At 47.4% G+C, this 24,090-nt stretch overlaps 1 protein-coding gene across 1 annotated transcript in view; it reads left to right on the forward strand.

Annotated features, from left to right (window-relative positions):
- The first annotated feature begins 546 nt into the window (after positions 1 to 546).
- The window catches only part of LOC147630991 (monothiol glutaredoxin-S15, mitochondrial-like), an 89,549-nt gene continuing 66,005 nt past the window's right edge, over positions 547 to 24,090 (forward strand). The window contains exons 1-2 of the mRNA XM_086809125.1: positions 547 to 715; positions 807 to 946. Coding sequence (XP_086665251.1) covers positions 547 to 715; positions 807 to 946 — 309 coding nt within the window. The remainder of the gene's footprint in view (positions 716 to 806; positions 947 to 24,090) is intronic.

Genomic DNA, 24,090 nt, shown 5'->3' on the forward strand with positions numbered 1-24,090 from the left:
GGGCAACCAAACTATTGGTGCAAAAAGGTACAAGTTGATGGTATGCAACGTGGGAAAGCGAGACAAAGAGTAACAAGTGAGAAAATATTAAAAAGAAACAAGAAATACATAAAACACTACCCTTTCATATGGCGTTTGTTGCAAGCATGCTGTCGATGTTCTTTTAATGTCCACATGTATACAAATCTCACATGATGTTTAGGTAATTGAGGCCGGACAGTGGGCTAGACATTGGATTGCCGTCCCCCATGGTGAGGTTGGGCTTGCAACTAAAGCCCAACCACCTACCCAAATCCAACACCACGTAACCCACTTTTAGGCATTGAGTTGTACGAGTAATCTCACTTGTCTTCAACGGTGGTTAGAGCCTAGCCCTCCTAGAACCTCCAAATTCTTACCATGCTGCCACATAGTAGCCCCATGAAAGTTTCCTTTATATAATATAGAGAATAGAGATATAGATGTTGGGGACGAACCCATTGCGCCCCTCGTCAACAGCCCCTAGATGTCAAATCATATCAAAAGCACTATGATTATGATGTGATAATGAAAGTTTTCAGACAAAATTTAATTAACAATTACTTAAATGGAGACGAGAAAACAGCATTTTCTTCTTTGATTTTTATGTGTCCATTTGTACTCTTAAGAAACGGCAACATGCACTCTGCTTCCAGGGCTGTAGCAGCCCTTCGTAGGCGATCACCTAACCATTCAGGCAATTTTTTTTTTCCATATTTCTGTCAAAGCAAACTCAACTTTTTAATTTTGGCTTTACGATCTCATACGTTTTTATAATGGCTCTTCAGGAGTGGGCGCATGGTCTGTCCTGCAAAACCACCACCAAAAGCTTTCTACAACCGAAGGGGAGTCAGAAACCCACAATGACTTCAAGCCAGTCCACAAGGCCCCTGATAAAGTCCTATCAGTAAGGGAGCAAATAGAAAAGGTACTGCCAAACATCAGCCTCTAAAACACACATAATTCACCTTAATTTGACATGGGAAAAAATGATTTATTTATTGAGGTGAGGTAAACAAATTTTATTTAATTACTTATTTATTTATATTGAAAAGCTTACCCCCAAAAGCAAAAGAAAAAAACCCTTCTGCTGTGCGGAGTATTGGTATGATGCTGTGCAGAGTATTGATATGAGAACGTGTCATGTGCGTGCCCATGCCCAAGCACGCTGGCTCATGGACATGCGTTTCTACCACAGCTGCCTAAAGGGCAAAATTTTGGGGAGGTGTGTGGACCAGAGTGGCAGTGTTTGGGCAGCAAGGCGCCCATGGTCAATGCCACTCTTTGGGTGTTTACAGTTTATGTGCTTCCGATCTCTGGATGGGCTCCAAAGTGTGACATGAGTTATGTGGATTGGCACCTCGTGGTAGGGGACTTATGTCTACACCAAGGACCAATAGATTGGATCTGGTAGGCTAAGGACTTTGGTATGCACTTAGATTCAGAGGATGATATTCTGGTTGGCTTGGGGCATAATGTCTATGTGACCGCCAGCTATAAGCTAAATGAAAGAGAGATCGTCCGATACATTTTTTGCATTGCATGGCATATTTGTCAAAATGCACAGTCAATGCCACTCTTTGGGTGTTTACAGTTTATGTGCTTCCGATCTCTGGATGAGCTTTGGACCTATGGATGGGCTCCAAAGTGTGACATGAGTTATGTGGATTGGCACCTCGTTGTAGGGGACTTATGTCTACAATAAGGACCAATAGATTGGATCTCGTAGGCTAAGGACTTTGGTATGCACTCAGATTCAGAGGATGATATTCTGGTTGGCTTGGTGTCACGTGCATCCCGCACTTGGATGCCACGTAGACATTTCTGTTCAGAAGGTGCAGGACCTGGGATGGTGAATTGGTCCCATGTGAGCCCAGTCCGGGACGAGTCATCCAGGGATCCATCTCAGATGTCCGAGGTCAGGTGTGCATTGTCCTGCACAGGAGTCTAAGGTCAGGTGTGCACTGTCGTGCACATGAAACAGTGCCAGTCCGCGCTGTGAGTCTCCCTCTAGAATGATGTTAGTGGTTCTGTGTATCTGGTATGGTACCGGATGCCAGATCACTGAGTAGATTATGTTTAGGACAAGGGGCCAGCCCATAGGGCTACCCCAGATCTGAGTGTGGGCATGGGAATGGTGTAGAACCACCCCCATGAGGGCCAGGAAGGCCCAGGCTGAACCCACCAGCCATGGAGGGGCTGTAGGACAGCCCTAGGGCACAGATAAGGCAATCTCCAGGAGATTACAGCCTTTGTATGGCTGTAGGGCATGTATGGGGCAGCCCATACAGGCTGCCCAGCCTTGGGATTGTGGACAAAAGTGGTGTCCAGCCAATCAGAAGCAGGCGCATCACTTTCAGCCTGTTAGGGAAACAAGGTAGTATTTTTTGGGATTTAATTCAGCATTTATTGCTGAATTTCACCAGTCGTGGGACATAGCTTGTTTTTTCAGCTGGCCGACTGCTCCTCAGGAGGAGTATAAATAGTGGAGGCCATAATCCCATCATTCATCTCAGTTTTCACCAAGTGCTCAAGCCAATCAAGGGCCAGTCAAGCCAAGGAGATTGCCAAGCAAAGGGGTGGACTTCTGAAGGTCAAGGGCAGGATTTTCTAGCCAAGAAAAAGTCAAGTTTTCTGTATTTGTTTTCAGATTTACATCATTCTAATAAAGCAAATACACCATCCGTGGTGGGGGCCCTACAGAGGGTAATTGGGACCCAATACTGTGTCCTTTCCATCTCCCCCCTCTCTCTCTATTTTTTTGCACATCTCCTTTCAGTTTGTGCGTTAATTTCCATCGCGAAAAGAGTGCTGATTTCTGAGTTTTGAAGTACCGATCCTTCTCCGAAGCTTCCGCATATTACAGTGGTATCAGAGCCTACTTCAAGGACAAAGATTCAGCAAAGAAAACCAGAAAATTTTTCTCGCTTGTGTGGTTGGTTTTTAGACGCCGGTGGACTACCCCTTTCGGAGTGACTCCTGTCCCTTGAAGGACGGTTGGTTTTTAGTCTCCGGAATCCTCCGGAAGTCTCCCACACAGATAGCGGATGGTCAGATTGCGTTCCGGAAAGGAATCGCATTTTCCCGCTATGGCGAGCTTCGGCGACGAGAGAGAACCAGAACCATGGGACCAGAGTGCACCAGGCAGCCCAGCTAGGGTACCAGGCTTGAGTGTCACAGACATGTTCTAGCAGATGATGCGAGCAATTGCAGACCAGATAGCCAAGTTGGATGAGCAAAAGGCGCGGATCTTGGCTCTGGAGGAGCGTTCTCGCTCTGTAGCGTCGCGTTTTCCATCTCCTCCTCCCTCTCCTTCCGTATCCCAGATACCAGATCCTCACAGGGACCCTCTCGCGGGGTCACAGCCTCAGCCAAGCTCCTTGCTTGAGATGCAGATGCGTGCATTGGAGATTCGACAACGAGAAGATGACGCCATGCGACGCGTGGAACACGAGCGTTACCTCAGAGCTTTGGACGCCAGATTGACACCGGCGGCGCCCTCGAATCATTTTCCTGAGAAAATGAATTTCAGTAAGTATAATGGTAAACTCGATCCCACAACTCTTTATTCATGGTTGCATCAATTTGAAGCCTACTTTGCCGCAGTTAGGAAAACAGATACTGACAAAGTGATCTTAGCTAGTTGGTACTTGGAAGGTGAGGCCATTCCTTGGTGGACTCAGTGGGCTCATGCCCACACCAGAGCAGGTATGGCAGCTTATGGGTGGGACGAATTCGTCCGCGACCTTAAGCAGCGGTTTCTATTGCCCCACTACCTTGAGCGACTCGAAGAGGAGTTCAGGGGAGCGCGTCAGAACGCGCAACCAGTCCTTCAGTTTGCCAATAAAATTTCGACCTTGTGTCTGCAATTAGGCTTATCTGATACGGACAAGAAAGGGCAGTTTTTGTATGGCCTGGACACGCAAATCCAATGGGAGGTGCGTATGTTTAGGCCAGCCACCTTTGAGGACGCACTCTCGCTTGCGCAGAGTGCAGAAATGAAATACAATGGTGGCAAGCCCAAGACTTCCTAGCCGGCTTCTCCCAAGGCTAACACCTCGGGGGGCAAAAGCCAGAACCAGACGGGGTCTTCCCTAGGACAGAGCCCGGGAGCCTCTGGCTCCAAGAACTCAAACAATGCGTCTAAGCTTACTCTAGACCAGAAAGCGAAGGCAGGCAAGACAGGTGGCAAGTTGAGTGCTGAGGAGCTTTCTCAGTACAAGAAGGAGGGTAGATGCTTCTTTTGTCATACAAAAGGATATACTTCTTGGGATTGTCTGAAGAAGCCTCCAAAGGCCGCTGCCGCCTCCACAGCTTCCGTGGTGAGCACAGCTCCCACACAGACCCCAGCGGCTAACCCTAGTTCTTCAACCCCCGGTGCTTCAGTTGGAGCAATTATTAGCCGGGAGCTCGAAGCAGAAGGGCAACGAATTGCTCAAGTCCTTTGGCTACATAGGTGGCCAGAGAGTGGTTGTCTTGTTTGACAGCGGCAGCACGGAGGATGTGGTCACGGAACAGGCCGCTAGGCGTTTCCGTTTCGAGCTGACCCCAGTGGACAAACAGGTTGAGGGTTTTAGCACAGGTATGACAACGAGCGTCAAGTATGAAGCTCTAGGTGCTAAGTTAGTGATTCAGGGCATAGAGTTTGTGCGTGACTTTATGGTTGCCCCTCTTGTAGGAGCAGACATAATTTTGGGTATCCAGTGGTTTCACAAGTTTCTTCCTGATGTCAAGTGGGACAAGCACACGTTCTAGATCGATCGGAATGTGTCAAACACCCCGGTGACCATTAAGTGTGAGCCAGGTATTCCAAACTTGCCGCTCATAAGCCACTTTGCAGGCTAAGCGAGCAGTCAGGAAAGGCGCATAGTGTGCGATGATTTACATCCAGACAGCCCAGATGGTGGCCATTGCTTTCGAGAAGTACTCGGTTCTCCATGAAAAGTTCCAGAAGATTTTTCTTCGGGACAGTCTCCCTCCCCAGCTCCCCCGTCTAGACCGGAGGATCACAAGATTGACCTCCCCCAGGCTCGGAACCCCCCAGCAAGTTTCCGTATCGCCTTTCTAAGGCAATGGAATCGGAGTTGGATCGCCAACTCCAAGAATTGTTGCAAGCTGGCTTCATCCGCCCTAGCGTGTCGCCATTTGCAGCACCGATCTTGTTTGTCAAGAAGAAAGATGGGTCTTCTCGGTTGTGTGTCGATTATCGTGCACTCAACAAGCTGACTATCAAGAGCAGATTCCCGATGCCTCGAATTGACTATATTCTCGAGAGGTTGAATGGAGCTAAGGTGTTCTCTAAATTGGATTTAAAGAGTGGGTACCACCAGGTACGGATTCTAGAGGGGGACATCCCCAAAACCGCCTTCCGTACAGAACGGGCCCACTATGAATTTGTGGTCATGCCATTTGGTTTGACGAACGCCCCAGCTACATTTAACCGCATGTTGATGTGTATTTTCCGGGAGTTGATTGGAGAGTGTGTGTTCATATTTCTGGACGACATACTCATATTTTCAGCTACAGTTGAGCAGCATGACATTGATGTGGAGAAAGTTCTTAAGTTGCTGGAAAGCAACGAGCTCTATGTCAATGAAAAGAAGTCAGAATTTTATCTGTTCCAGGTACATTACTTGGGATATATAATTAGTGCCGAAGGCATTCGACTGGATCTGGCTAAAGTGGCCGAGATTGTTAACTGGGAAGTACCTCAGACCGCTTATGACATTAGATCATTTGTGGGTATATGCCAGGCATATTCCACCCACATTGACAAGTTTTCTGACCTCTCGGCAGACCTCACCGATTTGCTAAAGGGAGTGAAAACAAGAAGGCAAAAGATTCGAATGACTCCACGAGCGTTGGAGGCATTCCAGAACCTCAAGGTGGCTTTGTCAGAAGCGCCTTGTTTAGCCCTTGCCTTGTGGGACGAACCATTTCAAGTAATTACCGATGCGAGTAACATCGCAATTGGAGGTGTATTGCAACAGAATGGTCATCCATTAGCTTACATGTCTCGTAAGTTACTGTCCGCCGAAAAGAACTACTCAGTCTATGATCGTGAACTCCTAGCAGTTATACAGGCCTTGAAACATTGGAAACATTTTCTGTATGGCCGTGACTTCGAGGTTCGCACTGACTATCAGGCATTGCGCTGGATTCAGACGATGCCAAGTGCACAGTGGAGTGATCGACAACACCGCTGGAGTCAGATATTCCAGCAGTTCGGTGGTATGATTGAGTACCTTCCAGGAAATGCCAATCCAGTGGCCGATGCTTTGAGCAAGAAGGGACAAGTATCTGCGATTCAGACCACTAGACTTGACCTTGTTGGTACAGGACTAGAAGACGTGAAGCACACGTACGCGGATTCCGAGAAATTCGGTGCTCAGTGGGAACAGGCATTGGATGCCATAGGACCATGCCATTTTCTGATACGCGATGGTTGGCTTTACTACAAAGGCCGACGATGTGTCATGAAATCATTCCAGGCAGCTCTTCTCCATGATGCCCATGACGCCATTACAGGTGGTCATAGGGGCATGAATTCGACTCTGGAGAAATTAGAACGGCAATACTATTGGCCAAAGATGAGGCGTGATGTGTTTACATATGTACAACGCTGTGACATTTGTCAAAAGGTGAAAGCTCCTCGTGGAAAGAAGATAGGGTTGTTACAGCCTTTGCCAATTCCTGAGGGTCCTTTCCAGGACATTTCGATGGACTTTGTCACAAATCTCAGTCCGAGTAAGCGTAATACGCAGTGTTTAACTATTGTTGATAGGTTCAGTAAATTTGTTATGCTTATTCCTTGCAGGGCCAATGTGACCGCCGAGGATGTTGCCCAGCTATTCATTCGGCATTGGTACCCGATTGGCGGGATTCTTAGGACCATAGTGTCAGACCGAGATGCCAAGTTTACCAGTCATTTTTGGAGGGCATTGTTTGATAATTTTGGTACTAAGTTGAATTTTTCCAATGCATTCCACCCACAGACAGATGGCGAGACAGAGATATACAACCAGTTGGCCTTTGATGTGCTGAAGTGTTATGTCCACGATCAGCAAGGTAAGTGGGAATCGTTTTTGCCTTTAGTTCAAGCTGTTTTGAATGACTCTTTTTCTTCAGCTATTGGCAGGACTCCATATGAGGCAGCGTTTGGAAGGCCTTTCCAGTCGTTAACCAGGACTTCGTCTTCAGTACTGTAGGCGAACAAAGTGACGGAGTCTTACCAGGAGATCCTAGAGTCCGTTAAAGACAAATTGGCTAAAGCGAAAGAGGCCTACACTCAACAAGCCAATAAAGACCGAAGGGATATGAAGTTTTCGGAAGGGGATTGGGTGTATCTTCGGATCATGAAGCAAAGATTGAAGCAGGTGGGCAAGCGATGCCCAAAGTTGTCTTTTAGGAGCTTCGGACCATTTCCCATCGAGAAAAAGATTAATGAGGTGTCTATCCAGTTAAAGCTACCTCCGAGTTGGACTATGCACGATGTATTTCATGTCAGTTGGTTAAAGCCATATGCAGGTCCACCCCCTTCAGAGGTCAAAGACGAAGCGGAACCAGACATTGTTGATGAAGCAGAAGTAATGGTTCCAGAACAGATCCTTCTGCACCGTTTCAAGCATGGCTCAGGCCAGACTGTGACAGTTCCTCACGAAGTTTCAGGACCGAGGAACTCATGAAGCAGTATGGCTCGACAAAGAATTTTTCGAAGACTATCCAGCATTATTGACGGATTATTTGGAGGCTATGCAGCTTCCGTCAAGTTAAGTAGAAGGGGATGTCACGTGCATCCCGCACTTGGATGCCACGTAGACATTTCTGTACAGAAGGTGCAGGACCTGGGATGGTGAACTGGTCCCATGTGAGCCCAGTCCAGGACGAGTCAGCTAGGGATCCATCTGAGATGTCCGAGGTCAGGTGTGCATTGTCTTGCACAGGAGTCTAAGGTCAGGTGTGCACTGTCCTGCACATGAAACAGTGCCAGTCCGCGCTGTGAGTCTCCCTCTAGAATGATGTCAGTGGTTCTGTGTATCTGGTATGGTACCGGATGCCAGATCACTGAGTAGATTATGTTTAGGACAAGGGGCCAGCCTATAGGGCTACCCCAGATCTGAGTGTGGGCATGGGAATGGTGTAGAACCACCCCCATGAGGGCCAGGAAGGCCCAAGCTGAACCCACCAGCCATGGAGGGGCTGTAGGACAGCCCTAGGGCACAGATAAGGCAATCTCCAGGAGATTACAGCCTTTGTATGGCTGTAGGGCATGTATGGGGCAGCCCATACAGGCTGCCCAGCCTTGGGATTGTGGACAAAAGTGGTGTCTAGCCAATCAGAAGCAGGTGCATCACTTTCAGCCTGTTAGGGAAAAAAGGTAGTATTTTTTGGGATTTAATTCAGCATTTATTGCTGAATTTCACCAGTCGTGGGACATAGCTTGTTTTTTCAGCTGGCCGACTGCCCCTCAGGAGGAGTATAAATAGTGGAGGTTATAATCCCATCATTCATCTCAGTTTTCACCAAGTGCTCAAGCCAATCAAGGGCCAGTCAAGCCAAGGAGATTGCCAAGCAAAGGGGTGGACTTCTGAAGGTCAAGGGCAGGATTTTCCAGCCAAGAAAAGGTCAAGTTTTCTGTATTTGTTTTCAGATTTACATCATTCTAATAAAGCAAATACACCATCCGTGGTGGGGGCCCTACAGAGGGTAATTGGGACCCAATACTGTGTCCTCTCCGTCTCCCCCTTCTCTCTCTATTTTTCTGCACATCTCCTTTCAGTTTGTGCGTTAATTTCCATCGCGAAAAGAGTGCTGATTTCCGAGTTTTGAAGTACCGATCCTTCTCCGAAGCTTCCGCATATTACACTTGGGCCATAATGTCTATGTGATCGCCAACTATTAGCTAAATGAAAGAGAGATCGTCCGATACATTTTTTGCATCGCATGGCATATTTGTCAAAATGCACAGTTGTTGTAGAGAGCAAAACGCAGATGAGAGAGGGAGTGAGAAGCTGTATAAACTCTGTATATACACTAGAGAAATCCCAAAATGATACAATGGCAAGTGTTGGGGGAAGGGGCCATTTTATATGGCCCCCAGGCTACTGGTCGACCAGCCCAAAACAGGCCGACAGCAGCCAGATGCTCACGACTAGCACAGAAGTGCTCATGACTAGCAGTAAGGTAGTTGGCCAGCTAACCAGCAGTCGGCCAGGTAACCTGGTCAAGTCGGGTAGCAACTCAACTAGTCGGCCAGCATCTGATACAGGCGACATGCCTCCCACACCTAGAAAAAATGAAAAAAATACATGGAAAGTGAGGAAAAATGGGGGAATACCAATACTAGGTGGACACACCCACAACAAAGGCCCTGGTGTAATGTACAGAGAGGAGATGATTGCTAACACCCCCTCTCAGCTCCTTGATGTGGAACCAGCCTCAGTGAGCTGGGGTGTTGCCGGAGCATAGCGTGAGGTAGAGACTTCGTGAAGAGGTCCGCCGCATTGTCCTTCGTCGAACAATAAACAAGCAAGATGTCACTAGCCAAAATCTTCTTACGAACAAAGTGATATTGTATCTCTATGTGCTTGGTCCGAGCATGGAAGATCGGGTTCCGAGCAATAGCGATACAGCTCTGGTTATCACACTAGATGACCGTGGGCTCCTTATGTGGAAACCCGATCTTGCCAAGCAACCTCCGCATCCACACAACCTCGCAAGCAGCACCACAAGTAGCTCGGTACTCTGTCTCTGTAGATGACAAGGCAATAGTTGGCTGCCTCTTGCTGCACCATGATATAGCTCCTGAGCCGAGGATAAATCCGTAGCTTGATGTAGATCTCCTTGTGTCTGGATCTCCTCCCAGTCCAATATGGTGTTCAACAACCAGATCAATGAACCAACCAACTTTCGATACAAAGAGGCATTAACCAGCTCACAAGGATCATTCACTGTAAGCTTCGTGTTCGGGTCCATTGGTGACGTGATAGGCTTGCAGTTCTCCATCCCAAAGGCCTCAAGCAACTCATGAACATACCGCTGTTGAGAGAGAAAGAACCCCCTCTGGGTCTGCCAGATTTCCAATCCCATGAAGAAGTGGAGTAAGCCTAAGTCGGTCATCTCAAACTCCTTTGACAAGGCAGCCTTTGTCACTGCAATGTGCTCCACATGACCGCCAGTGAGAATGAGGTCATCCACATAAAGGATGATCAACGTGACCAAGCCGCGTTCCCGAAAGAGATACAAGTTACGATCTGCAAACTGATCTCTGAAATCCAGTCCGTAGAAAGAAGGAATCAATCTTCTGATTCCAAGCCCTGGGAGCCTGCTTAAGACCATACAAGGCCTTTCGCAACCTGTAAATCATCCCCTTTGATCTTGAAACCTCAAAGCCTAGAGGCTGCTCAACATACACCTCCTCTTGCAAGTTGCCGTTAAGGAATGCGGATTTGACATCCATTTGATATACGGGCCACTGCTGAGAAGAGGCAAGGGCAAGAACGGTCTGAATCGTGGTCATCCTTGTTGATGGTGCAAAGGTATCCTCATAGTCGATGCTAGGCCGCTGAGCATAACCCTTAGCCACAAGTTTGGCTTTGTGTTTGTCCACTGACCCATCTGACGTATACTTGGTCTTAAAGACCCACTTGACACCAATGATTGACCATTTTGACGGCCTCGGAACCAACTCCCAAGTTTTATTCTTCTCTATGGCATCCAGTTCCACTTGCATGGCTTTCCTCCAAGTATCCTGAGAAAGGGTTTCCTTCACGGAAGTGGGCTCTTTGTCCCGCATGATACGAGACATCAAAGCATGGTTTACCTGTAAGAGCTCAGTTGAATGACTTTTGGCATGAACTCTATGCGATCTTCGAGGTCCGTCCTCTGTGGTCCACTCGGAGGGAAGCTCCATAACACCCGACTCCCGAAGGGTGTCTAACAACAACCTGGGTACTCGAAGAGAACGTGGAGCATCCTGCTGCTGCAGGGACTCCTCTCCAGCCGTGGGCTCAACCTCTACAACTGACTGAGGCTGTCCAGCTGGAACAATAGACTGGGAATCATCATCAGACTCGTCCGGGTCTCCAAGAAGTGGCGGCTCATCAACAGTTGTGGAAACACCTTTGCTGACAACAACCTCGTTCTGCTTTGGGTCATACAACCTGTATCCTTTGGAAAGAGAGTTATATTCCACAAATATAAGCTTCTGGGACTTTGAGTCAAGCTTCCCCCTTTGCTTCTTTGGAATCTGAACATAGGCATCACTCCCAAACACACGGAAATGGGAGACATCTGGTTTCCTGCCAAAATAAGCCTCAAAGGGAGTCCAAGGCCCAAGCCTCAAGGCTCAAGGCATCCCCAAACGACTAAGCCAAACAGCCATAAATGGCTAGAAATGGCCAAAGGCAAACAGCTAGAAACAGGCAAAAAAAAACAGTCAGACTGTGCGCAACGGCTCCCTGCCGTCCCCCCACAGTCGTCCCCGTTCCTGCTGCCGTCCCCTTCCCCGTCCCTTGTGAGGGACGCCTCCAGGGGGGCGTCCGACCGTCCCCTGCCACCCCCGTTGCTAATCCGTCCCAACTCGGCGTCCCTCCGTTCCAACCGTCCGTCCCTTTCGTCCCCTATGACTATGGTTGGTACACACTGACTTGTGTGGACCTATGCAGGCCCCATCCTAGGGAGGTTCTTTGTATTTTATGTTGCTTGTTGATGATTGTAGCAAAATTCACAAGGGTTTATTTCCTTTCCCAAAAGGACCAAGCTTTTGCTCAATTCAAGGAGTGGCATGTGATGGTGGAGAAAGAGTCTGGATTGCAGATAAAGACTCTTCGGGCTGACAAAGGAGGAGAGTTTTCTTCCAATGCGTTTGTGCAGTTTTGTGCGGAACATGGCATCAAGCGGGAGCTGGCCAATACAGGTTCGCCTTCAGAGGATCGAGTGGTTGAGCGAAAGAACCAGATTGTGGTGGAGATGGCAAGGACGATGTTGGAGCATCGTAATCTTCCTCGTCCACTTTGGGGAGAGGTTGTGGCTACGGCTGTCCATATCCTCAGCCGATCTCTGATGACTTCAGTATTGCCTCTCTCTTGCCTTGGCCTTTAGGCTTGGGGCCTTGGGCCTTGGGCCTTGAGGCTTGGCCCTTGCCTCTCTCTCTCTTGCCCTTGCCTCTCTCTCTCTTGCGTATCTAATATCTACATAAGAACAAGGCTACAAAGCTACAAGCACACACACACACCCCTTTAAGTTTTCAACTTTCAAGGCTTCAAGGCGGCTTCAAACTTCAAAGTTCAAGCAACTCTCTCTCTCAACTTTCAAGCCTCAAGCCTTAAGCTACACTCTATGAGTGTATCTACGCTCTCTAGTCTCTCTCCCTCAAGCTTCTTCTAACTTCCAACTTCCAAGTTCCAAGCCTCTCACACAAGGCCCTACTCTCTACTATCTAGAGTCTAGACTCTGTCTCTCTCTCTCTCTCTCTCTCTCTCTCTCTCTCTCTCTCTCTCTCACCTAAACCCTAAACTTTTAAAAAAAGAATTTTTTGAGTGCCGTTCCCTCCCCTGTCCCCGTCCCCTACTTATGGCCGTTCCTCGTCCCATCCCTGTCCCCGTCGCCCGTTACTGTCCCCCGTCCCTTGTGACTATGGTACCAACTCCAAAGGTTTCGAAGCCCACCTGGAAGCCTGCTTCGGAAAAGATTCCCTGTGTTGCTTACCATGAATGCAAGAACTACAGCGTCCCTGCCTGCTTCCAACATTTGGTATGCCATCCACCATTTGGTCCCGGAAAGCCTGCCGCAGCGTATCCACATTCAAGTGGCCAAACCGGAAGTGCCACAAATCACCGATCTGAGTGCGTGTAAGAGAAAAGAGTGCTGAGAGTTTGTAGATACCGTTCTCCACTTTGCCTTCCCATACAACTTGGTGTGTTTCTCTGTCCCATAGAGCAACAGAATGTGAAATCGGCCTTCAAAAATCTGACAGGCGGTGGAACAAACACTCGCACACAAAACACTTCATCACCCATGGGAACCTGGAAAAGGAAAACAAATAGGGGAGCTAGAGTGCTCCTGCAAATAGTACAGGGACACCGATTGGCCCCAAAACGCAGTGGTGCCCCTTGTGGTATTTCTTTACTTGATCAAATATGAGTACAAAGTACAACTTGTCGAATCCTCTACCATTAGGATCCCTCCAAGCTTTTCACCCAGGACTTCCAAATAAGATCTCTCGTTACTACAGCAAAGCATTCCATAGAGAAGGCACATCTGTACGACACCTCCCTGCTTGAAAAGGTCTTCTCCATCTCAACCATGGATCTCACGAACCCTTTCCCAAACAGCAGTAGGGCTGCACCAAACCATATGTCCTTCCTATAGTCACAGCTTGCATGTAACCTCGAGAAAACGAGAACCTGTTCACATGAATCCAGAGACATGCTTTCCTCATGAAACCAAAGACCTGTATCTGATAAACCATAGACATGTATCCATAAACCATAGGCCTGTATCCCCGATACCAAAGTCCTGTTTCCTCTCGAAGGATCCATGTCCTATTTCCATAAGAAACGCACAGATACACCATCCAATCACGGTGCCAAAAACCTAGAGAGAGAAAGATAGAGGACGTGTCAAGCCATCCCTGAATACACATAAGTCCAAGTCGAAGAGCAACAACACATCTCTTCCAAGAACATATGTAGCTTGATCCTCTGTATCCCAATCTTGTAAACAAAACCTGCTTGCGAAGAAAGAGAGAGAGAGACTCCTTGGCTGTTAGCCCCTCGGTGTCTCCTTCAGCTCACCTTCTTTCAAGGGAGAGAGAGATAGAGAGATCCATGTTGACTGCTTCCACACATGCAGCCACCTGGCGTAGAGAGCCTCCCATCTGACTCTCGTCTGACTGCCATATTGTCTGCAGAGAAACTCTTGCATGACGTTTGCCTAGCTGCCCATTGCTGACAGTAGCCCTTAGATATAGTTGTCTGGTCGCTTTACACCGGTAATAACCCATGCTCAACCACCTGATCACCTGCTTTACTGCCCATGCATAACAGCACTTGCCTGAAGCCTAGGTGCAGCAGCGCCCTGCTTGTGGACCATGCACATCAGCACCCTGTCAGCGCCCAACAACAGTAGCTGTCGCTTCCAACAACAACACCCGGCGGTGGTGGCAGGAGTACTTAGTGGTGATAGCAGCAGCAACAGATGGCGGCAGCCCTCATGCGCAGCAGCAGTAGCAGCACCTTAGCAGCGGCAGTGGTACTCGGCGGTGGCACCTGGCAGCGGCGGTACCCGGCGGCGGTACCCGGCGGCGGTTCTGTACCCGACGACGGCGGCTGCATCAGACGGCGGCAGCAGCAGTATCCGACGGCGGCGGTACCTGGCGGTACCCAGCTGCGACGGCAGTACTCAGCGGTGGCGGCGACACCCGACGGCGGCTGTACCTGTACTCGGCGGCAGCGGCAGTACGTGATGGCGGCTTTGAACCCGACGGCAGTGGTTGTACCCGACGGCAGCAGCGGCGCGTAGACCATCGGCCACCCTGAAGATCCCTACGGCGATCTCCCACGGCTTCACCACCACCCTACCCTCTCGAATCTCCGCCAGCTTCCCTTGTATAAAGAAAGGATGCGTTTTTCATAAAAACGCCAAAAAGCAAAGTATTAAAAACTCATGCTTTTCAAATAATAATATTATTATATATATATATTTTTAAAATCATCCAAGGTTTTAAAAACCTTATAACTTTTAAAGTTCCTTTTTGCCCCCTTTCACACTTGGGCTGGCCTCCAACATGGGTTTCCTTTTCACATCTAACTGATGCATGTCCACACTGTGTGTCTTGTGTCCGTGCCCGTGCCCGTGCCCACCTACTCGTTGTCCAGAGGGAAAAACAGAGGGTCGTAACAGAATGCTCCTCAAACTCCACCCGGAAGCTAGTCTTGCAAATCTCACACACTGACATTAGATGAAAACCAAGTGCGGGGACGTAAAGAACACGAGAGAAATGCTTTCCCCCTTTGCCATTGGGAATGATCTCCATCTTGGCCTTACTATGAATCGGTGTAATGGAATTGTCGCCAATAAAGATGTGACTTGACTGCCGTTTAAGATCGTGTAAGAACTCACGGAAAGGAGTCATGTGCTTGGAAGCACCACTATCAAGAATCCACTCCCAAGTATCCTTGGCGGTGAAGCCAATTGCCTCGTCGCTCGAAGAAGATGAAGCATTTGTGTCTAAATCTCAAGTGCACAAAGGCTGGAGTCTTTGCAGCTGAAGTTGAAGAATTAGCACTCTTCGCGGTATTCCGCTTGGGATGCTTTCTTCAATAGTGGCCTTTCTCGCCACAATCGTTACAGGTCCGCTCGGCCTTCAGTTTCTCACGGTTTGAATCGGGCTTCTTCTCAAAAGACTTCTCTGATGAGGACTTCCCTCTGCCCTTATTGTTGTTGTTATGGCCTTTCGACCGTTGGCTAGTCAAGGCCTCAAAACCTCCGCCATGTGGAGGGTTCGTAAAACGCTCTTCTTGGTCCAAGACCATAGGCACAAGCTCCTCGCACGTGATGGTGCTGAGCCTCCCACTGGTGATCAAAGAGGAGTAAAATGCTGAGTAGTACTGAGAGGGCAAATGAGACAACAACGTGATGGCCATGTCCTCTGAAGATCTCTTTCCCTGCCTGAAGAACCTCCTGTTGAAGAGCTTGCAACTTGTTGATGTGCTCCCACATCAAGGTGGAAAGGTACGTAGTGTACGGCACGCTATCAGTACGTACCGAACGTACTTCTGTACGGAACAAATTTTAAGGTACGTAAACAGTACATACCATTTGTAAGCAGTCCTAGAAACCTGAATATTTTGTAGACATAGCAGCCAAAATACTTAAAATAAAGACTGAACCTCATTACTTAAAGTTTAAATCAATTATCAGTTACCAAGCCCATTACACAATACCTCATGTCAACAGTCATAGTGATATAAGCAAGAACCATGAAAGTCATAGATGATAAAAGAGAGTACAAATATCATGTCTACAGCACATGTCCTGGTCCACAAGTGCAAAAAGCAAAACAATGAAACACTACAGTTGTCTAGACTCTAGAGCATAGTCACACAAGGGACGGGGACGGGGACGGGATGGGGGACGGCCATAAGTAGGGAATGGGGACGGGGGAGGGAACGGCACTCAAAAAATACTCTCTCTAAATTTCTGCCGCCGTCGGGGGGATCCAAGGGGGGCCGGCGGCAGCCATTTAGGCCCCCCTTGGCGGGGGAGTTCGGGGGCAGCGCCCCCGAAGCTTGAAACACACTCAAAATCGTCTCTTGTACTGTCTCTCTTACTGCTGTCTCCAACAGCCATAAACGGCTAGAAGAGCCAAGGCCCAACAGCCATAAACGGCTAGAAACCAAGCAGGCGCAACGGCCAAAAACGGCAGGAGCAACGGCAGGCGCAACGGCTCTCTGCCGTCCCCGCACAGCACCGTCCCCGTTCTAGCGCCGTCCCTGTCGCCGTCCCCTGTGAGAAACGTCCCGTGGGGGACGTCCGTCCGTCCCCGTCCCTGCGCCGTCCCGATTCGCCGTCCCGGCGTTCCAAGCCTCCGTCCCCTCCGTCCCTTGTGACTATGCTCTAGAGTCTAGACGCAAGAGTCAAATCTCATCATCAGATGAAGATGATGAGTCTTCTGAAGAGAGCCACACGCCACACATTTTTTATTTTTTTAAATGATTCTGTACGGATCCATACAATACGGCACCGTATCGTACCGTACGGCTGCACCGTACTGTACGGATCCGTACGTACGTAAGGCAGCAACCTTGTCCCGCATTGTTGACGACTTTGCATGATTCATCACCCGCATCTGCACTTCCAAGGAGATCCTCTTCATGGGTGATACCTTGTTATACAGAGAAGCCAAATGTTGCCAAATCCCTCTGGCCAACGTCATATGCTTTATATGATTAATCACTTGTGGTGTGCAATTTAGGAAGATGAAAGAACGCACACGGGCATTGACACGATCCCATATCTGTGCTTGAGCCTCCCGTAACCCTTTCTTTCCGTATAGAGGGTAACTCCCCGTCTGCCAACTCCGGCCATGGAACACCAACTACAATGAAATCAGCCAAGTCATAAGACTCCAAAATGGACTCCATCATTACCTTCCATATGCCGTAGTTGTTCCCGTCCAACTATCGGTCCACCGAGAACGTGGGGAGTGTAGGGATCTTCATGTGCTTCTCAGCCATCTCAAGCAAGTGTGCCATCTCAAGGGTTCACAAGGTCTTGTGAAGGGAGGGTGGGTGGGAAAAAAGAAGAAGAGGCTGCAAATAATATGCAAGGTGGCTGTCCAACGGTGATGGCCGCCTTCTACCTGATCTCTAGGTCCCGAACAGCCCAAGTAATCTCCAATCAGCACCTCAAATCAGCAAACCCTCAAGGTCCCACTGTCTCCAAGCTTCAAGCCACCCGGGGCTCTAATACCATGTTAGAATGCACAACGGAAATGAAGACAACTGCTGTAGAAAGCAAAACGCATATGAGAGAGGGAGTGAGAAGCCGTATAAACTGTGTATATACACTAGAGAAATCTCGGAATGATACAATGGCAAGAGTGGGCGTAACTCGCGGCGGCAGTGCTCGGGGGACTAGGACCTTTGACACACTTGTTGATACCATCAATGCATATTAAAACATTTAAATATGGCCACAGCCTTAACATATATCCATCATCATCACTTTGCATGAAACATAAAAGCGATAAAACATCCACAAATGCTGAAAATGGAGCTTGCACACGTGACACCACATAGAGGCCAGAATGGGCCGACTCCCCCCCCCCCCCCCCCCTGGAGTATTTTATTACCCAAGGAGAATAATTTTCATGTACAAGCTTTGAGGGCCTTACTCTCCCCACAGGAGATGCCGGATTATCCATATACAAATGCCATAACACAGCCCAACACGAGGCTACCAAGCCGGAACATAGGCTGTCGAAATGCTGAGCCAACAATATAATCCATATACCTTCGTGTGGGTACTGATTCTTCCCCAAAAACCACGGGTCTTCATGCAATAGAGCTGGTACAGCAAGAACAACTCTCCATTCAGCCGGTACAGCAGGTACAATGGCTGGTACAGCCGGTACAGTGGCTGATATAGTAGGTACAGTGGTTGGTACAGCTGGTACGGTGGCTGGTACAGCAGGTACAGCAAGTACAAATGTTGGTACAGCATGTACAGTGACTAGTATAGCAGGTACACTGGCTGGTACAGTCGATACAATGGCTAGTATAGCAAGTACAACAAGTACAAGGATTGGTACAGCCAATACAATGGCTGGTACAGCAGGTACAAAGGTTGGTACAACAAGTACAATGGCTAGAAATCGTAATAAATGATTAAATACCCTTGCCTTCAGTATTTCTTGGCGATGGAAGCCTCCAAAACAGTCCCCAACAGCCGGTATTCTTCATGGGCAGCCTTCAAGAGAGAGAGAAAGAGAGTAGCCATCATTAGGGCAGCCTGTAACGGTGGTAGAGGCTAGTGTGCAGCAAGAGAGCCTCCATTAATGAAGAGAGAGGGCTCCAATTTATAGATTTGGGCCTCCCATGAGCTAAAATGGCAAGAGAAGGCTACAATGACAAGTGGAGAGCCACACAATAGCTGAAGTGACAAGTGTGAGGCCACTTGTCTCACTTTGATCCATTTTCTAACAAGTGTCAGGCCACTTGTCTCACTTTGGTCCACTTTCTTGCCACATGTCCCAATCTAAGACATGGGTTCTCCCATAATCTTTACCTCTAAAAATATCCCAACTAGTAGACATTCTGTCATAGGCACTTTGCCAACTGTGGTATCTGCTCAATTCCAGATGTAATGATGCGAACAGAATTTTCATCGGAGTCAGGCCAAAAATAGCAACTCTCCTAAATTTTAGGAGTGTGGTCCTTTGTATTCTAGGATAATCCCCCATTCCCAAAGCTTATACTTTCCAAATTTTTAGACATCCTGGAGTACACAAGACCCCTTTCATACTGGGAAATGTCCAGGCTGGTGACATCCTCCCCAGCTTCTTAAAAGTTGTCCGTAACTTTAAGCTTCAAGCGATGTCCCATCAGTGGGGCGAGACGAGACAGTCTCAAAAATCCAATATAATTGAGGAATCCATGTCCCAAAGAAATGGGTGAGACTAAATAAGTCTCCATAATACCGATATCAAAATCATGTTCCAAAATAAATGGGCGAGAATTCCATGGAAGATATGTTAGACACAGGCACAAGAGCCAATTGTGTCTCAATCACCAATATCAATGAGATAATCATATGCCAATGAAAATCACGAACTAGGTGCTAAGACACTTAAATACGTTCCATCATGCATAAGAAACTAGTGCCTCGCACAGAAACATGTGCTATGCACACAAACTGATGCCATTCAAGAGTACAAACCATGGTGACAGAAAAGCTGGTTCTCGATAGTTCTGGCAATGCTTTCTCCCAATCCCAACAGTTCCCATGTTCTCCCATACAATCCCAACTCTGATCAACAAGCATGGTGTGGAAACAGTGAAACACTCACTCCACAATCGCAACACGAATCCACGTGTATGGTGGAGTGTTCATTGAATTGCCCTCTCACAATCCCAACATGAATCTACATGCATGGTGAGATGAACAATGATCCTCTTGGTCTCTGTATGGGGAGATAGTGATTCTAATATGGCATAAAGATAAATAAATCCATGTCCCAAATAAATGGGCAAGACAAAACAGTCCCATAAGTCGAGATATCATAATCATGTCCCAAATAAATGGGTGAGACAAAATAAGTCTCCTGCCAACAAGGCATCGGTCCACATGACCCTTGGCATAGACACAAGTCCCGTGCCAACCAGGCGTCATGTCCACTTTACCACTTGCACTTCGTGTTGGTACTTTGACCACACACCTTGGATGAGAGGTGGGCTCAAGTAACAAGATAAAACAATCACTCGCAGGCATAGATAGCATGGTGTTCCATAAGCATTTCTGCTACACATAGTTTATAGACATTTCGGCCGCCAATAGTTTGTAGGCATTTCGGCCACCAACTCACACTACCCTCTCAAGTGCCCATTTTCCCTTCCATCTGCTCTCTATTGTTCCACCCAGATATGGTAGAAACAATCTTCAAGAGAGCACGTAGGACAAGAGAACACTACACACGGCATGTTGTGCTCAACACTACCCTCTGAAGTGCCCATGTTCTCTTCCATCTGCTCTCTATTGTTCCACCCACACATGGTAGAAAGAGTCTTCAAGAGAGCACGTAGGACAAGTGAACACTACACAGGGTATGTGAACCATGAGTTTCATAAGTCCAATGCATCCCAAATAAAGGGAGCCATAAACAATGTTTCCCTGAAACCATCTCAAGGCAAACAACACCACCTTTCTCCTTGCATGTCTATACAAGGATTAGTGAACATCAAAAACACTTCATAGTAAATAGCCAAAGCACAACCTTTGCAAACTCAAAGTATAATTAGCTTTTCTTTGCTAGGTTGGTCATGAAGCCAAAAGATATATCTCCTCACCATATCCTTAAGATATCCCGAGATATATCTCCATATAGCTTGCCTGTAAGCTTGATAATATAATCCACAATATCCATATGGAAAGAGTGCTAAATGTGTGCACATAAAGCCAACTCCATACTTCCAAGATAAATTTGTGAATTCATAAATCCTTAGATCAACAAGTTGTCTACTGCTCATGCTCTTGCTTCATAAGCTATGAAGCGGCTGGCCATGCTTAAGAGCAATGATGGTAAGTGTGGTCCCCACTTGAGATCTTTTCTCTTCCTTATTGATAGAAGGAAGCCTCCGCTTCCAAGAAAGCCTATGCTCTGATACCAATGTAACTCGCGGCGGCAGTGCCCGGGGGACTAGGACCTTTGACACACTTGTTGATACCATCAATGCATATTAAAACATTTAAATATGGCCACAGCCTTAACATATATCCATCAACATCACTCTGTATGAAACATAAAAGCGATAAAACATCCGCAAATGCTGAAAATGGAGCTTGCACACGTGACACCACATAGAGGCCGGAATGGGCCGACTCCCCCCCCCCCCCCCCTCCCCCCCCCCTTGGAGTATTTTATTACCCAAGGAGAATAATTTTCATGTACAAGCTTTGAGGGCCTTACTCTCCCCACGGGAGATGCCGGATTATCCATATACAAATGCCATAACACAGCCCAACACGAGGCTACCAAGCCGGAACATAGGCTGTAGAAATAATCCATATACCTTCGTGTGGGTACTGATTCTTCCCCAAAAACCATGGGTCTTCATGCAATAGAGCTGGTACAGCAAGAACAACTCTCCATTCAGCCGGTACAGCAGGTACAATGGTTGTTACAACCGGTATAGTGGCTGATACAGCAAGTACAGTGGTTGGTACAGCTGGTATAGCAAGTACAAGTACAAATGCAGGTACAACATGTACAATGACTAGTACAGTAGGTGCAGTGGTTGGTACAACAAGTACAAAAGCTGGTACAGTCGATACAGCAAGTACAACAAGTACAAGGACTGGTAGAGCCAGTACAATGGCTGGTACAGCAGGTACAAAGGTTGGTACAACAAGTACAATGGCTAGAAATCATAATAAATGATTAAATACCCTTGCCTTCAGTATTTCTTCGCGATGGAAGCCTCCAAAACAGTCCCCAACAGCCGGTATTCTTTATGGGCAGCCTTCAAGAGAGAGAGAAAGAGAGTAGCCATCATTAGGGCAGCCTGTAACGGTGGTAGAGGCTCCATTAATGAAGAGAGGGGGCTTCAATTTATAGATTTGGGCCTCCCATGAGCTAAAATGGCAAGAGAAGGCTACAATGACAAGTGGAGAGCCACACAATAGCTGAAGTGACAAGTGTGAGGCCACTTGTCTCACTTTGATCCATTTTCTAACAAGTGTCAGGCCACTTGTCTCACTTTGGTCCACTTTCTTGCCACATGTCCCAATCTAAGACATGGGTTCTCCCATAATCTTTACCTCTAAAAATATCCCAACTAGTAGACATTCTGTCATAGGTACTTTGCCAACTGTTGGTATCTGCTCAATTCCAGATGTAATGACGGGAACAGAATTTCCATCGGAGTCAGGCCAAAAATAGCAACTCTCCTAAATTTTAGGAGTGTGGTCCTTTGTATTCTAGGATAATCCCCCATTCCCAAAGCTTATACTTTCCAAATTTTTAAACATCCTGGAGACCACAAGACCCCTTTCATACTGGGAAATGTCCAGGCTGGTGACAGTGTGGGGCAGGGGCCATTTTATATGGCCCCAGGTTGCTGGTCGGCCAGCCCAAAACAGGCCGACAGCAGCCAGATGCTCACGACCAGCACAAAAGTGCTCACGACCAGTAGTAGTAAGCTAGTCGGCCAGGTAACCAGGTCAAGTCAACCAACATCTGAACCAATCGGCCAGCATCTGATACAGCCGACATGCCTGGAAACTGAGGAAAAATGGGGGAACACCAAAACTGGGCAGGCACATCCACAACAAAGGCCCTAGTGTAATGTACAGACAGGAGATGATTGCTAACAATATCTGCATGCATGGACAAATATGCTTGGAATTGTTTTACTTCCTGTAAGATTTGTATGTGTAGTTTACAGGTAGGGGACGCCCTCCCATGAACTGTGCATGTGAATTTGTATTTTGATCTTGCTTGTGGGGTGTAGACAGGTTGTAGGTATGACTCTAAAGTCCTGTTTATTGTTAGAGTTATTCTTTATTTTTCTGTTTTGCAAGTTCACACTTTCTTATGAAAGGTGCTTAGGACTGAAAGAAGACATAGAGCTTCCGTGCATGTAGTAGTCCTAGCATGGTATACTGGGTTACTGGCGAGCTGGTTGTCACAATAAATGACAACAGTTCTATCCACGGGCTTACCCATATGACCAAGTAGCTTCTGAAACCAAGCTACCTCACAAGCTGCCCTAGCAATGCCCTTGTACTCTGTCTTTGTACTTGACAAGGCAATTGTCGGCCGTTTCTTGCTGCTCAAACTCACATAAACACTCCGAAAAGAAAACATAAAGCCATTAGTAGATCTCTTGTCTGTGATGTCTGCGACACTACCAGCCCAATCAACATCTGTGTATCCATGTAGCTGTATCTCTGTGCCAATGACATAGAAAAGTCCATAATCAATTGTGGACTTTATGTACCTGAGAATTATCCAAGTATGGCCTCCTGGGGGCCTGCATAAACTAACTCACAAGTCCAACAACATACCTCAAATTCGGCCTAGTAATGGTCATGTAGTTCAAGCTACCCACTATGTGCCTGTACATAGTGGGATTCTCCAAAAACTCACTTGTATTTGTGGAAAGCGTTGTATTCTGCTCCAAGGGCATTGAAATAGGCTTACAATGTGTCTGTAACATGCGGAAGCTTCGGGGGAGATCGGTAACTTCAATGCTCAGAAATCAGCACACTTTTCACCACGGAATTAACGCACAAAACTGAATGAAGATGTGCAGAAAATAGAGAGAGAAAGAAAGAAAGAAAGAAAGAAAGATTTTATTAACGTCTTCCAAAAGAGGACACAGTATTGGGTCTCGAATACCCTCTGTAGGGCCTCCACCACGAATGGTGTATTTGCTTTATTAGAATGATGCAAATCTGAAAAGAAAATACAAAAAACTTGACCTTTCTTGGCTGAGAAATCTCTGCCCTTGACTGCAGTCCTTCACCCCTTTGCATTAGCAACCCCTTGGTTGTCCTGGCCCTTTGGGAGCTTGAGCACTTGGTGAATTATGAGATAACACAAATGGATTGTGGCTCTCCTAGTTATACTACCAACTAATAGCAGTCGGCCAGCATTAATCCAGGCGTTTTGACTCTTTCTGCCCACGACTGGAAATAAACAGCATTAAATGCTGGGAAAATCCAATAAAAAGCTGCGCTTTTTTTCCCTTGATGGCTAGATACTAGACGCCTGAATCCAAAGGGGCTGGGCAATGTTTACAAGCTGTTTGGGGACTGGGCAGTCTGTATGGGCTTGCCCTACAGCCA

This window comes from Cibotium barometz, chromosome 15 (assembly GCF_041138505.1).
Source record: "Cibotium barometz isolate CiBa-2024 chromosome 15, ASM4113850v1, whole genome shotgun sequence".
NCBI classification, from domain to species: domain Eukaryota; kingdom Viridiplantae; phylum Streptophyta; class Polypodiopsida; order Cyatheales; family Cibotiaceae; genus Cibotium; species Cibotium barometz.